The sequence below is a fragment of the Cherax quadricarinatus genome, chromosome 71 (genome assembly GCF_038502225.1).
Source record: "Cherax quadricarinatus isolate ZL_2023a chromosome 71, ASM3850222v1, whole genome shotgun sequence".
Lineage (NCBI taxonomy): Eukaryota > Metazoa > Arthropoda > Malacostraca > Decapoda > Parastacidae > Cherax > Cherax quadricarinatus.
Window position 1 is genome coordinate 16,705,943 of NC_091362.1, and position 14,009 is coordinate 16,719,951.

The 14,009-nt window shown below is 39.8% G+C and overlaps 1 protein-coding gene across 1 annotated transcript; it reads left to right on the forward strand.

Moving 5' to 3' along the window:
* Nucleotides 1-140: 140 nt before the first annotated feature.
* On the forward strand, nt 141-4,700 carry LOC138854833 (proline dehydrogenase 1, mitochondrial-like). Its single transcript, XM_070100184.1, has 4 exons — nt 141-374; nt 2,530-2,670; nt 3,434-3,604; nt 4,695-4,700. Exons 1-4 carry the CDS (start codon nt 366-368, stop codon nt 4,698-4,700), a joined length of 327 nt encoding a protein of 108 aa, XP_069956285.1. The 5' UTR covers nt 141-365.
* Nucleotides 4,701-14,009: the final 9,309 nt, after the last annotated feature.

Sequence of the window (14,009 nt, forward strand, 5' to 3'; positions counted from 1 at the left end):
TTTTGCAACTCGTTGGTATTATACAACTCTTATGGCTAGGCTTTAAGCCTACTGATTGCAAGCGTCATTAAGGTAGCAGTCACTTGTGTAAAGATGAAGTGATTTTTTTTTGTTTAAAACATTCTTTTTCCCACTTTCAGTTTCCCAGAAAATTGATTTTGGGATTTTGGATGCAGAACAAACTTATTTCCAGCCTGCCATTTCCCGTCCCCAAAAAAAATGATGAAAAAAAAAAAACCGGGAAAAAAACCTTTGGTTTTTCCCCTATAATGCTATCTTAAAAACCTTTTAAAAACCCTTTTCCGGGCCTTGAACAGTCTTATCGTCAAAAATTTTATTTTGGGGGGAAACGTTTTGAGGGATATATGGAACAGGTTTGAAAAAATTTCCCTTTTTTTTTGGGGAAACAATATAAGTTATATGATCACCAACTAATTTTTTTCCCCTACCTTAGAAGCATAAAAGGGTCCCTGCAAAACAACTTTTTTAACTAAAAGTCCATGGTTTTTAGGGGCCCTTTAAAAAAATATATTATATATATATATATTTATTATATATATAAAATATATATATTATAAATATATATATATATATATATATATATTTATATATATATAAAATTTTAAAATATATATATATATATATATATATATATATATATATATATATATATATATATATAAAAAAATATATATATATATATATATATAAAATATTTTTTTATTATATTTATATATTTATATATTTTATATATATAAAAAAATATATATATATATACTATATATAAAATATATTTTTAATAAAAATTAAAGAAATTTGGTTTTTTGTTTTTATATAGAATGGGGCCTTTTTTTATAATTTTTTCCCATAGTTTTTTTAGTTTGTTTTTTACCAAAATTAAGCTCCCCAATAAAAAAACGAACAAAAAAAAAGATCCTCACGGTAATTTAATTTCCCTTCCCCTTCAGCAAAAATTGAAAAACCCTTTTGGGTTTGGGGGGCAAAAATAATGGGAAGATATTAGGAGTTTTTAAAGGTGTTGTAATCAAACATTAATTGTATTAACATTATTATAAACATTACCTACTACAGTGCTACTATATTAGTCTTTATTACAGTCTTGGTGCGCACACCCTGGGATTCAAATGATCTTACAAACCAGAGGTCAATAACACACATTTAATCATGATTTACTCTGTTTCTCGGCATTTGCTGGCTGTAGAAAATTGTCAACAACCTAAACTTCAACCACCACTTTTTTTTTTATTTCTTGTTTGAAATGGGCCTCTTATTCTCATGACCAGGGAGAACAAGGAAATCCCCTGAAGTGTCAAAAGGAACAATTTCTGTAAAAAAAGAATACAGATTGAAAATTTTTTTTTCCCAAATTAAAAAAATAATGGGGAAAGGGAAATCTTCACATTAAGTTCTATAATTACTAGAAATTAAAAAAAGGGTTTATTTTATTTTTAACATTAAAGATCCCAATAAAAACATAGCTCTTCCCCTTTGACTGCAAATAAAAAATTTTTTAATAATTCACTTTAAAAAGCGGGGAAAAATGTTTTAAAAAAGGGCCGGCTAATCCTGCTAACTGATCCTTTGATAATTATTTTTTTTCTACCCTTTCCCGATAAAAGCATTTTTCTGGTCCTCCTAAACCTTTTTTCCCCCTTCTCCCCCAAAAGTTTCCCCATCTTGTAAATAAAACTTAAAAAAAAAACCAAAGAATCTTTATTCTGGCTTTGTTTCTGTAGGCCTGATTTTTCAAACAAAAAAATTTTCTGATCTTAAAAAACCTTTTTGATACAGTCCGTCTGACCTGTTTTCCCTTTTTCCTTTGTTTTTCCTTTTTTCCCCGGGCCTTCTCTCTTTGGGCTTTTTTTTCCCTTGCGGGCCAGTAGTCCCACTGCAGTTCTCTACCACCCTTGGGGACAGGTGTCAGTTTTAAAGCCCTTTTTATTTTTTAAAAAAGGATATAGTTTACTAAATTGCTATGAAACCACTCCCTGGCTCAAGGTCTCCTGTGGTGCTCTTCTGCTGGTTTCTTTGCTACAAATTACTCCCTGACACCCATAGTACATACTACCATTACTACTATATTACTGCATTACTACTATGATCATTGATGCTACTATTACTGTAAATTCTACCACTCCCATTACTTCTTCCTCCCAAACCAAACCTGTCACTCTTCCCCTTTTTTGGGGGCGATGTTAATCGGAGGGTTAAATTCCCTCTATGGTTTTCCCCAAAATTTTGGGGAATTTGGGGTTATTTTTGCCTTTTTATTCTTCATAACAACAGCACCCAACATACCAAATGATTTCTTATAAGGATCCTTTTAAATCATTTTTTTTTTCCAGAAAATTTGGCTGTCCCCACTAAAGGCGGGTTTAAAAAAAAAAAAACCCCCAAAAAATATTTTAAATATCTTTCGGGAAAAATTATGCACCTATCATAACTGATAGAGCTATCCCATCTACAGGTCACGGAAGTTGAACATACTGTACTATACATAATTTCCAGGAACGTGCCCGTGCTGTTGCACTTGGTTATGAAGACCCAATTAATCCTACCTTTGAAGCCACTACAGAGATGTACCACGAATGTCTTAATGAGTGCCTTCGACGAATTAAATTCAACAAATCGATAGGAGAAACACAAAAGGTAACTATTTTAGCTACCGTAATTCAGTCATGATGAGGTAATAACATTCTTAAATTTGTGAATGAGACAAAAATATATTTTCTCAAATTTTGGGCAAATATTTTTGGGTGGGAATTGGTGGGCTGGAGAGGAAGGAGGGCAGGATATCCTTTGGTTTTAAAACAACTTTTTAAAAAATTTTCCCCTTTGTTAGGAAATAACAGGGGAAAATCAAAATTTTTTAAAAATTTTATAAAAATTACAGTAAAAAAGATTTGTAGGGAATTAAAATTTGATTGTGGTTCTGTTAAATCTAAAATTATAAACATTTTGGGTTCAAGTGGGGAACAACGGTTCAGGGTTTTCCCCTTTTTAAATTTAATACTTTTAAATTTTTAAAAACCCTATTGGGTGGAACTTAAAATAACCCATGTATTCAATATTTTTTAATTTTTTTGTGTGGGGGTTGAGTAGAGAAAAAGTCAGAAGATCGAGGGTTATTTAAAAAAAACTAGAACAGGGTTTTGCATGCAGGTTAAAAAGACAGGATGTTTGATACATTACATGTGTGTGTGTATTATTTAATAAACTTTTGCTCACAGATTGGGCAAAGACCCTTAAAATTTTTCAAAAAGGGGTGGAAAAAAAAAAATTATCTGGGGGGTTTTGGAAAAAACAGTACAGAAATTTTATTATAATAAAAACCCTTCCCCCGGGCTTCTCGCTGAAATGCCCAAGGTACCTGTACTATTATTACATTTGACAAGAAAATGTTTTTCACCAGATTGCCATCATGATAGCATCCCACAATGAAGACACTGTTCGGTACACTGTCAACAAGATGTCTGAATTTGGAATCCATCCCCTTGACAGAGTTTTGTGTTTTGGCCAGTTGCTGGGTATGTGTGATCACATCTCCTTGCCTCTGGGTAAGTCTTCAGTTTCTTTTGTTTATGTGAAAAACCAATATTTTTGGTTTTATTTGGTCCATAGTTACATTTTTTCCCAAACCAGGAATTTTCTTTTGTTAAAAATTTTAGTTTTAATCGGGGGGGGTCCTGGGCCGGTTTTATTTGCGGGCTTGACAAAAAGGCCCTTTTTCCATATCCCAAGCGGGAAAAGAGACATAAAAAAAAAGGGGTTCTCCTTACACTCGTTGCCTCTGTTCACCTGGCAGAAAGGGTAGGTCCCAAATTGTTAGTGTTGGGGGTTTACACCCCTGGGGATGGTCAATGCTACATCGGGGCCCCTAACCCCCTTAAAGATGCCCCTAATTTTTTTCCTAAATTGGTGAAAAACCATTAAATAAACTAAAAAATCTTTTCCAGTGAATAATGCTTGTACCAGAGATGCATTGCATAACTAGTTGCTCATCCGTATAAAAAAAAACTACTAATGTAGAAGAATATCTAAAATTTCTAGGGAAATAAATTTACTTATATTTTATGTAAATTTCCATTAAAATTTTGGGACTGATATAAAATTAAACCATAGATGTTTTTGGTTTCATTCATTTTTTTAAGTTCCTTTTCCTAACAAATATTTTATGTAATCGTGACATTTCTTTTGTTACCCAAAAAGGATTTAATTTTTTGGAAAATTGGTTTAGGAAAGGGGATTCCCAATGCCTCACTCTTAAAGGGGGGTTTGGGGTTAAAGGGTTTGGAAGGATATGTTGTGTATCTTTATGGTATATTTTCCCTAAGCTGGGGCCTGAGCACCTTTTAAAAAAGTAATTATGTGGGTGGTGAAAGTGTTAGATGAAAATATTTTTTTTTTGGGGGATTTTCTTTTTTTTTTGGGTCCCCCTGCCTCCGGTGGGAAGGGCCCAAACCCAAAAAATTTTAGGATGATTGGGGAGCAATGTGGCAGATGTTGCCAGTGTATGGTATAGGTGCTAGGTTACTCATTGTTTATGTGGAGGGGAGGCCCCGGGTTAAAGGATATAAAAATAAAAGGGTGGGGTTGTTTCCCAAAAAAAGGTAGGCTATAGCAAAAAAGCGGGTTGTTGATGTCACTAAAAATTTTAACATTTTTATTGATAGGATTGAAAAACTTTTTTGGATTTTGGGGGAGTTGTGCAATTAAAAGATAATGAATCTGACACAAAGTGGGAGTTGTCACAGTTACTTTTTTGTGACTTTTTTTTTTTGAAAAGATTCTGAAGAGTAGTTTGGGAAAATTGGGGAAAATAAAAATGAAATTAAAATTGGATGTGGCAAATAAAAAAATTGATAAGTAAAAAAAAATTTGGGGAAAAATATAAAGAAAAAGGGGAAATTAAAAAAGGGGAAACCCCAAATAGAAAGGGTGATTTTAACAAAAATTTGGGAAAAATAAAAAGAAAGGGAAATTAAAGGGATGTAAAAAAACCAAGGTAAAAGTAACAAAAAGTGTAGGCAGTGAATGAATATTAGATTAAGAGGGAGGAAGTATGGGGAAAGTGAATATATTCAGATTTTTGGGGGTAGACATGTTGGCAGATGAGTCTGTGAAAGACGAGGTACCCTGTGGAATAGACGAAGGGGAAATGAAAGGTAGGCAGTGTGTTGAGGCATCTGTGAATAGCTTGTGGTAAAACAGGTAATGTACCATAGCATGGTATTACCAACACTATATGAATGTAAGGCATAGACTTTAAGCATTGCAGTGAGGAGGTGGTTAGAGTTAATGTAGATCTCAGTTTGAGAGCAATGTTGGGGGTGAATGTTCAGAGAGTTTGGAGCATGGGAATTAGAAGATGTGGGGTTACCAAAGGTTAATTCCCCCCCTAAGGGGGATTTGGGAAACTTTTTGAGAGGATCGGGATTGAAGGGCAAAGAGGTTTTAAAAAATCTGGGGGGGAAAGGGAAGGAGGTGTTAAGAGGTTTTGGGTGCATGGGGGCTTTTAACATCTAACAGGTTTAGATGAGGTTTTAGAAGAGATTTCCAGGTAATATGTTTCTTGGGATAAGGGTATGATGGTAGGTCAGTTATAATATTAGAATAATCTAATGTGTTGAGATCATTTTGGACAATGGCTTAAGTCATTCTGTCCTGTGATGTATGAGCAATCCAGGACTTCTGACAAAGCATATTTACCAGTTTTACCACAGGCTTCTATAGTCATTTATTGGTAGTTATATTTTTCAATAAACTTGGGATCATGATTTAATTTGCCCCCCCCAAATTTTTCCCAAACATACATTATTATTATAACCCCAAAAAGGGCCGCTACCAAAGGGTTCAGCGCTGCAGGAGTGGGGAAAAAGGGGGGGTTTTGGATGGCGAAGGAGGGGGGGATGATCGTGGATTCGAAAACAGGGCGGGGATAAACTGGGTAGGGGTAGAAAGGGTTGAAGTAGAAAGGGCTAAAAGGTTCAGAATTTGTGATAAGTCATTTTGTTTAAAAAAGTCAATAAGAAGTCTGGATAAAAGGGTTGGATCCATCAGAAAGAAAAGGGGAAAGAAAAAAGGAAACAGCGGCAAAATGGGCCCAAGGGGTTTCGTGCTGGTTGATGGGCAGCCCAAACCCAAATGTGGCTGACTGATAAGGGAAACGGCAATTCTCACAGAAAAGGGGCGCCTCTGGAGTTTCCCATGGTAAGAAAAGTATAATGGGCCCGGAGAAGTAGTCCCCCCAACCTGGGCCTTTTTGATAAGGGGGGCCCAATTACTCGGTTTAATAGTTGAAGTTTTTTTAAAAAACATGTAGACCAGGTTTTTTTTAAGGGGTTAAGTTGGGAAGATATTGCAGCAAAATAGTCCGTAAATGGAATCCCTCTACATAAAAACGGGTTGGTCATGTCCCGCGCCCCGCGCGGCAGTGTCTGCCTGTTCAATTCCTTCGTCAACATGCCCGGGGCCCCAAACAAAAAATATCTTTATGCTTGGAAAAGATGGTTTGGTTATCTGGGGGGAAAAAAAAGGGGGTGGGTTTATCAAATTTTGTAGCCTGAAAAAGCACTGGGGTCTGAGAAAACCCCCAAAAATGTAACCTGAATAGATCCCCAATCGGATGGAATGCTGTGGGGATGGAAACCCAAATTCAGCAGAAAAATCTCCCAAAGATGTTGCTTAGGACAGCTTTGGGAACGTATCTTCATTATATTTGTTAAAAGTTTAAAAAAAATTTTAAGAGGAATTGAAGAAATTCTGACCCCAAATAAAAGACCAAAAAAAAAGGGGCAGCACAAAATTTTTTTGGAAACTTTTCCCAAAATAACCTACATGTTGGGAAGGGAAGCTCATGATTTGAAATATGAAAAATTTTCCCAGTTTTAAAAGGGAATGTTCTTGAAACATGTACTTTAATAGGAAATTCTGTAATATCTTAATAAAAGGTGACAAACGGGAAACCCCTTTAAAGAAAGGTTTTAATTCTGAAAAAATCTCAGCCCAAATTTTGAAGTTGGTGGTTCAAGCAACTTAAAATTTAAAAATTTTTTTACATTTTTTACTATTATAATAAAAAAACGCTAAGCCACAAGGGCTTCTCAGCGCTGCCCGGTAGGGGAAAAGGGAAACGGGGGATTGGATGGCAGAAGGAGGATGATCGGATTTGAAAAAAACGGGGGGAGGGGATAAAGGGGTTGGGGAGCAAAAAAAATTAAAATAGAAAGGGGGGAAGGTATCAGAATTTGTGAAATAAGTTAGTTGATCAAAAAATAAAAGAAAGTCCGGATAAAGAAAGGGGTCCATCCGAAGGAAGGTAAAGAAACAAACGGGGCGAAAAAGGGGAAAAGAGGGGAAAATTTTGGTTTACGGGAAAAATGGGCAGTCAAAAAAAGTGGCTGACTGATAATGGGAAAACGGCAATTCCCCAGAGAAAAACCACGGATGAAAATCCATGGGGAAGGCCAGGAAAGGCCAATCGAAAGGGGGAGGAAAATAGTCTCCCCAAACCCCGAAATGGTATTAAAAGGCGCCAGTAAACCTATCCTTTGGGTTTTAAAGATTGAAGTTTGTTTTGGGGCCCGGGGAAGGGAAAAACGTTGGCCAGGCCCTTTTGAAGGTGGGGGAAAATATTGCAGCCAAAAAAAGGGCCGTAAATGGGAAAACCCTTAAAAAATGGTGGGAATTTTTGCTTTTGTGCCGCGCGAAATTTTGCCTGTTTCCCTTGCCCTGCCAACTGACCCGGGACCCCAAAAAAAAACAAAGCTTTTTACTTTGGGAAAAAATCTTGTTGAGTTGGAAAACAGGAAAGGGGGGGGGTGTATCAAATTTTTTTATGACCCTTTTAAACCCTAAAAGGGGTCTGGGACAACCACAAATGACACAACATAGATGCAATGGGGAAAGGTTAAGGGGTGGCCTTAATTCCCCAGTAAAAAAACTTGGGGAAGATAGTAAATACATTTTTGGCTGTCGAACTGCTCAGGTCCTATTTTTAAGGGGGGATTTTGGGGGAAAACGGTACACAGGAAAAGGGATGAGAATAAATGAAAGTGGTCAAAAAAGCGAAACGACCTTTGACAGTTGGGCTTTTTGAGCAAGGGGAGGAAAAAAAACGGGGGTTTGGGGAAATGGAACTTCCCCGGGTGGGGAAAAAATGGGGGGCTTTTCGTAACCCTGAAATGTGGGGGTTTAAAAAAGAAGGGAAAAAAAACGAAAGGAAAAAGGAAAGGGGGGGGTAAGCAGGGGCGGCGAAAAATAAAGGTTTTTATGTGACCATTCCTTGGAAGAGATTCGGAGATTGAGGGCGTCATTGGGGCCGGGCAATGGGCATCCCGGCGTGGATAAAGGGTGGGCGTTAAGCTTCTCTAAAAGGGTCGACGGGGAAAAGGCCTTTTCAAAAAATAATCCTTGGGGATTGGGAAAGAGTTAAAACTGAAGGGGTAGAAATTCCCCTGGGAAAACTGGGAATAAATCTAGTTTCATTAAAAAAAGAAAGGAAAGGGGAGGAGGGGTTCAAGTCAGCTCCCCCCTAAGAAAGAAAGGGGTTTTTAAAAAGGTTCAACCGGTGTGACAAGTTGCCTTCAGAAAGTAAATTTTAGGGTTTCCGGGTAACCTCCGATCAAAGGAGGCCCCAAAAATTCCTTTTTCACGTTCGGGGGAAAAGGGAAAAGGTACAAAAAAGGGTGATGGAATGACAGAAACGTCTTTGGGAATTTTGGGGGGTTTTAGTGCTGGAAAAATTTCCCCTTGGGGGCCCAATTGGAAAAAAAATTCCCACTGCATGTTGGAAGAAACTTAAAGGGGGGACGGTCCGCCCACTGACTAACGAAAATCTCAACATAAGTGATAAAAATTTTATGGAAGACTGAGGCCAAATCGTTTTAAGGGAAGGGGAAAAGTGTTGGTTCCCGGAAACCCTCCCTGGGGACACCTTCAAAAAGGATTAAATCGGGGGGCCCTTTTGCCTTGGGGAAATGCCTGTCCCCGTTAAAAAAAATTCTTGGAAGGATGGTGGGTGCCTCGAAGGGCCCGGGAGTGGGCTTGGGCTAAAAAATTATACCTCCAAGTTGTGTTTTGCCCTCCGGGGGGAAAAAAAAAGCCCCTTTTGGGGGTTTTTTAAAAGGCATTGGAAAATCATATCCAAAACGTGTTAAAAGGGGGCATTGGGCCCTTTCGAAAAGCCATATTGGCAGTGGAGAACTGTTTTGGCTTCTGGCCCCTGCAACCCCATTGGCCCGGGATTTCCCTTCTTTTTGGCTTACTGGCAGAAATAAATGGGGGTAGTGGGAACTTTTCCCGTAGTGCCTGGTTTTGGGAAAGAACAAAGGGTTTCCAGCGTGGAAGAACTTTGTGACCAAATAAAGGGATTTTAAAAGGGGGGAATGAGTTTAAAGGATACGTATTTAAAAAGGGGTTTGATATGGAATGGTTTCCAGTTCTTGAAAAAGGCACCTTTTACTTTCTTCTCTGAAAAAAAAAAGTCCAAAAAAGGGGGTTTAACCCCCGGGGCTTTGAGGGAAAAAAAGAGGGGGATAGATGGGTCCCAAATTGGACCAGATGATTGTCAATTTCTTTTTAAAATCTAGTGGGTTTCTATATCAACACCAAACCCGCCAGGGGGGGCGGTCAAAATTTCCCTCAGTTTTTGTACTTTTTTCCGGGCCCCCTGGGAAGCGGGTGTGGTGGGAAAATCTGGGGGCCAATGGTTTTGGGGTCCCCAGGGCCCGGCCCGGCGTATACGCTTTTTTTAAAATCGGGGGTCTCTGTGTTTCTATTGTGCCGGTACCTTTCCTTTCTTAATGCTGCCTGAAAAATAAACAGGGGGAGCCCAAAGGGACAATTTTTTGAAACTTTCCCCGTTTGGGGATAAAATGGTTTTGAAGAGGGAAAGAGGTGAAAGCCCGTCAAAGGAAAAGAACCCTTAAAAACAATTGGTGTGAGGGAAAGGTTCCCTTTTTGGTTAAATTCCAGGTGGGGTGCAAAAGGGGGGGGGGAATATGAAAGAAGTAAGAAAAATTTAAGTGAAACACTGTTTTTAAATCAGGGGAACAGGCGGAAAGGCGGTTTTAAAATTGATCGAGAAGAGTTTAGTCCGGGGTCCAAAAAGGGTCGGTACCTGTATTTAAACCCTGGAGGGTGGGTGGCAAAAAAAACCCCAAATTACGGGGAAACCGGTTTAGACCCTTTCCCCGGAAATGGTGGGCATTAAAAAACACCAAGTAACCCCAATCTTTGGGGAAAGTGAAACAAGGGAAGCGCCTTTGAATGATTTGCCGAGAAGGAAATAAAAGACAGTATACCATGTAAATGGAAACCCGGGCTGCTGTTTTTCTGGGGGAAATATGGAAAAATAACAGGGGTTGGGAAAATCTGGTCTGAAGGGCACCTTTCCCCCCTCGGAAAAGGATCTTTTAAAAAATAAAATTTTGGGCCCGGTGGAAAAAACACTTAAATGTAATTTTGGTTTTTCCCGGAAGCAACACCAACGAGAGCGAAAAAGGAAGTAACATCTGGGAAATTCACCCCCTTCCCCCAGGCGTATATTCCCCCTAAAAAAGGGCCCTGATTTAAAGATAAAAATACTTGAAATCCGCGGGTGGGGGGTTCCCCCAGGACTGGGGGGTTTGAAAAATTTCCCATTGGGGGGGGTGGGAAAAAAATTTTAAAGGGGTTTGGGGGAAAAGGGGAAAGGGGTTGCGATGGGGAGGAAAAAAGAAACGGAAGGGGGCAGTGTCCATTTATGGTTTTGGGCTCTGCAATATATTCAGGAAATTTCTTCAAGTGTTTCTGGTTAGGGGGGCCCTAATTTTGGGAAAAAATTGGAAATGGGAGGGGGGGATGAGTAAAAATTGGGAAATGTATTGGACTGAAAAAAGTAGGAGGCGAAAAGGGGGGAGGGGAAATGGGGAAACGTGGGGGAAGAAAGGAAACCTTGGGGAAACCCGGGGGGGTGGGGAAAAGGAAAAACGGGAGGGGCAGGGGGGGAGGGCTGGAAGGGAGGGTGGCCTCCGGCCCCCTGAGCCGGGGGGGGAGAACCAGGGACAGAACGGGGGGGTTTGGGGAGGTGGAAGATGGGGGGAGGTGTTATGGGGCCTTTTTTTTACTTTTGGGTAGAGGGGTTGGGAGGTGTGGCAGGCTCCCTCGATACGAAAACTTGTGAAGAACTTTGAAGAAGCAAATCGAAATGAGGGGTTGGTAAAGGGGCGTTTTGAGCCGGGAACAGCAAAAATTAAAACAGGGTGACTATGGGGAGGGGGTAACCAAGGTGGGGGTAGAAAAATGGGGTACCAAATGGGGGGGGTTTTGGGCCGGGGAAAAAGGGAATGGGGGCTCCCGGAAGGGGGAGAGAGAAACTTCCATGGCATGGGGGGACCTTCTGTTTTTTGGAATGGCCGGGTCGTTTAAATAGACTTGACAACGGCGGAAAAACGGGGGGAGCCTCATTTAATTGGGAAGAGAGGTTTATTGCAAGATGTATTAGAATGGGCATGGCCCCCAGGCTGGGAAAAAGGCGATGATCTGTTTTCTTTGGGTGGCCAAATGTAATTTTTACCCCCTGTTGTGGGGTGGGGGTCACCTTTGGCTTTAACCCATGTCCGCTATAAACTGGGGAAGGGTTCTCGGCTTTTTCCAAAAAATTAACGAGGGGCCCCAGGGGAACGTCTCCCGGGCCGGGGCGTGTTCCCGAGGGTTGGGGGATCTTGGAATTCCCCTGTTCAAGAATTAATTTCCAAAAAATTTTGGGAAAATTTTTTTAATTTTTTGGTTAAGGGAAAAAAAGGGTTTCCACAAAATTTAGGAATGATTTTTTCAAGTGACGGAAAAATGTCGATTGGGGAAAAAAAGAGGGCCAAAAGGGGCCCTTTTCATTCTGTTCTGCAATATCCCTTTGAAACATGAAAAATATCTTTACCAACATGGCGTGGTCCATATGGGCCCGAAAAATAGGGGTAGAGGAAATGGTTTATAAAAGGAAAAATTTTGGGGTTTTTTCAGTCTGAAACCGGGGGAAAAGGGTGAAGGGCGTGTCCCATCGTTTCTGAAAAACGGGGAGAAGTATTCCTCCCGCAGGTAATTGTGTTGGCATTTGGGGGTGGGTTAAGTTGGGCCGGCGTTGGGGCCCTTGAACAATTTTAAATACCCCCCCCGGAAGGGGGAAACCCGGGAAACATAGTCAGAGAGGGGAAGGGGAGGGCCGATAAATCAAAAAGTCGGGGGCCTGGGACCTAAACGGGTGAAGAAAACCGGAAAGGTCGAGGCATGGTCTGGGGTGGTCCCAAAACGGGGGGGGAGGAGCAGGTTGCATCAGGGGGGGGTGTAGGGTTTTGGGGCTGGGGCCTGGTTGGGGTTTCTTCTTTCTTTTGTTTTTAAAAAAAAAAAAGAAAAAAAAAAAAAAATAAAAAAAAAAAAAAGGGGGGGCTGGGGGGGGATGGGGCCCAAAAACTCCCCCCGCCCAAAAAGGACCTAGCCTTTTAAATGGGGCGGGGTACGCTTTTGGGAAACCCCTCCCCCCCCATCATGCTTTAAACTAACAATCCGGGGGTAAACCCTCACATCTGCCGGGGGCTACCTCGGTGGAAAAAAGAAAGGCCCGGTATCATTAAAACATCCCCCCCACCCCCCACCCGGGAAACGAAGGTGGCTTCCGAACACCACCCTCGCCGGCCCCAAAAACTACTCCGGGGGTGCAGGGGTTAAATCCCCGATCCGGAAATTTCCCCCCAAAATACGCCACGCCAAAAACCTCAGGGGAATGGGATAGCCCGGGGATCCTTTCCCCACCAGGGAAATTCGCGCCTGTAGGGGAAAAATCCCAAAAAGGCCAAAAGGAAAGGGAAAACAAAAAGGGGGGGGGGGAGGAATGAAAAAGGGAAAAAGGGAAAGGGTGGGGGAGGGGGGGGAGAATTAAAAGGGTTTAGTCTGAGAAGAAATGGGGCTATTCCTCAGACCAAGCCCCTTTCCCAACCCAAAAAGGGCCCCCCCAGAGGGATTTTTTTTTTTAAATTTCCCACAAAAAAATATGAGTAATTTTAACGGGGCCATTGCATTTATATTAAAATTTATAATTAAAAATTTTCATTTTGAAAATACTGTAATTTTTTTTTTTGATTTTGGTCCCTCTCAAACCTTTTCATTCTTTTCCCCAAAAATTCAAAAAAAAAAAAATTTTTTTTTAAAAATGAAATTATTTTTTTGAGTGTTTTGGGCCCAAAAAATTTTTCCATTGGTACTTACCGAGATATAGGGCATGAAGTTTCCCCGAAAAAGGGCCGAAAGGAACAACGGCGACTGCCGCTCACCTGGTAAACTTTGGTTTTTCTTTATTTAATTTTTTTTTTTCACTAATTTTTTTTTTCACATCATGTGGCCCCATGAGACCAAAAAAAATTTTTAAGATATTAATTCCTCTTTTTATAAACACAATAAAACCCCAAAACATAATTATTAATATATTGTTTAAACTTTTTAAAAAAACAAACAATTCTTCTTCTTCTTCTTCTTCTTCTTCTTCTTCTTCTTTTTTTTCTTTTTTTTCTTCTTCTTCTTCTTCTTCTTCTTCTTCTTCTTCTTCTTCTTCTCCTTTTTTCTTCTCCTTCTTCTTCTCCTTCTTTCTTCTTCTCCCCTTTTTCTCCCTTTTTCTTTCTTCTCCTTCTTCTTCTTCTCCTTTTTCTTCTTTCTCCTTTTTTCTTCTTCCCCATTTTTCTTCTTTCTTTCTTTTCTTTCTTCTTTCTCCTTTTCTTCCTCCTTTTTCTTTTCTCCTTCTTCTTCTTCTCCTTTCTTCTTCTTCTCCTTTTTTTTTTCTCCTCTTCTTTTCCCCCTTCTTCTCCCCCCTTCTTCTCCTTTTTTTTATTCTTCTTTCTTTTTCCCTTTTTCCTAAACCCCTTTTTTATCCTTCTTCTTTATGTTTTCTTTCTTCTTTTTTTCTTCTTCTTTCTTCCTTTTCTTCTTCTCCTTCTTCTTCTCCTTTTATTCTCCCTTTTTTC

Bases quoted from the DNA above. Each gene is read 5' to 3' on its own strand.
- LOC138854833 (XM_070100184.1), top strand. The intron at 2,671-3,433 runs GTAACTATTTTA...GTTTTTCACCAG, and splicing joins CGATAGGAGAAACACAAAAG to ATTGCCATCATGATAGCATC.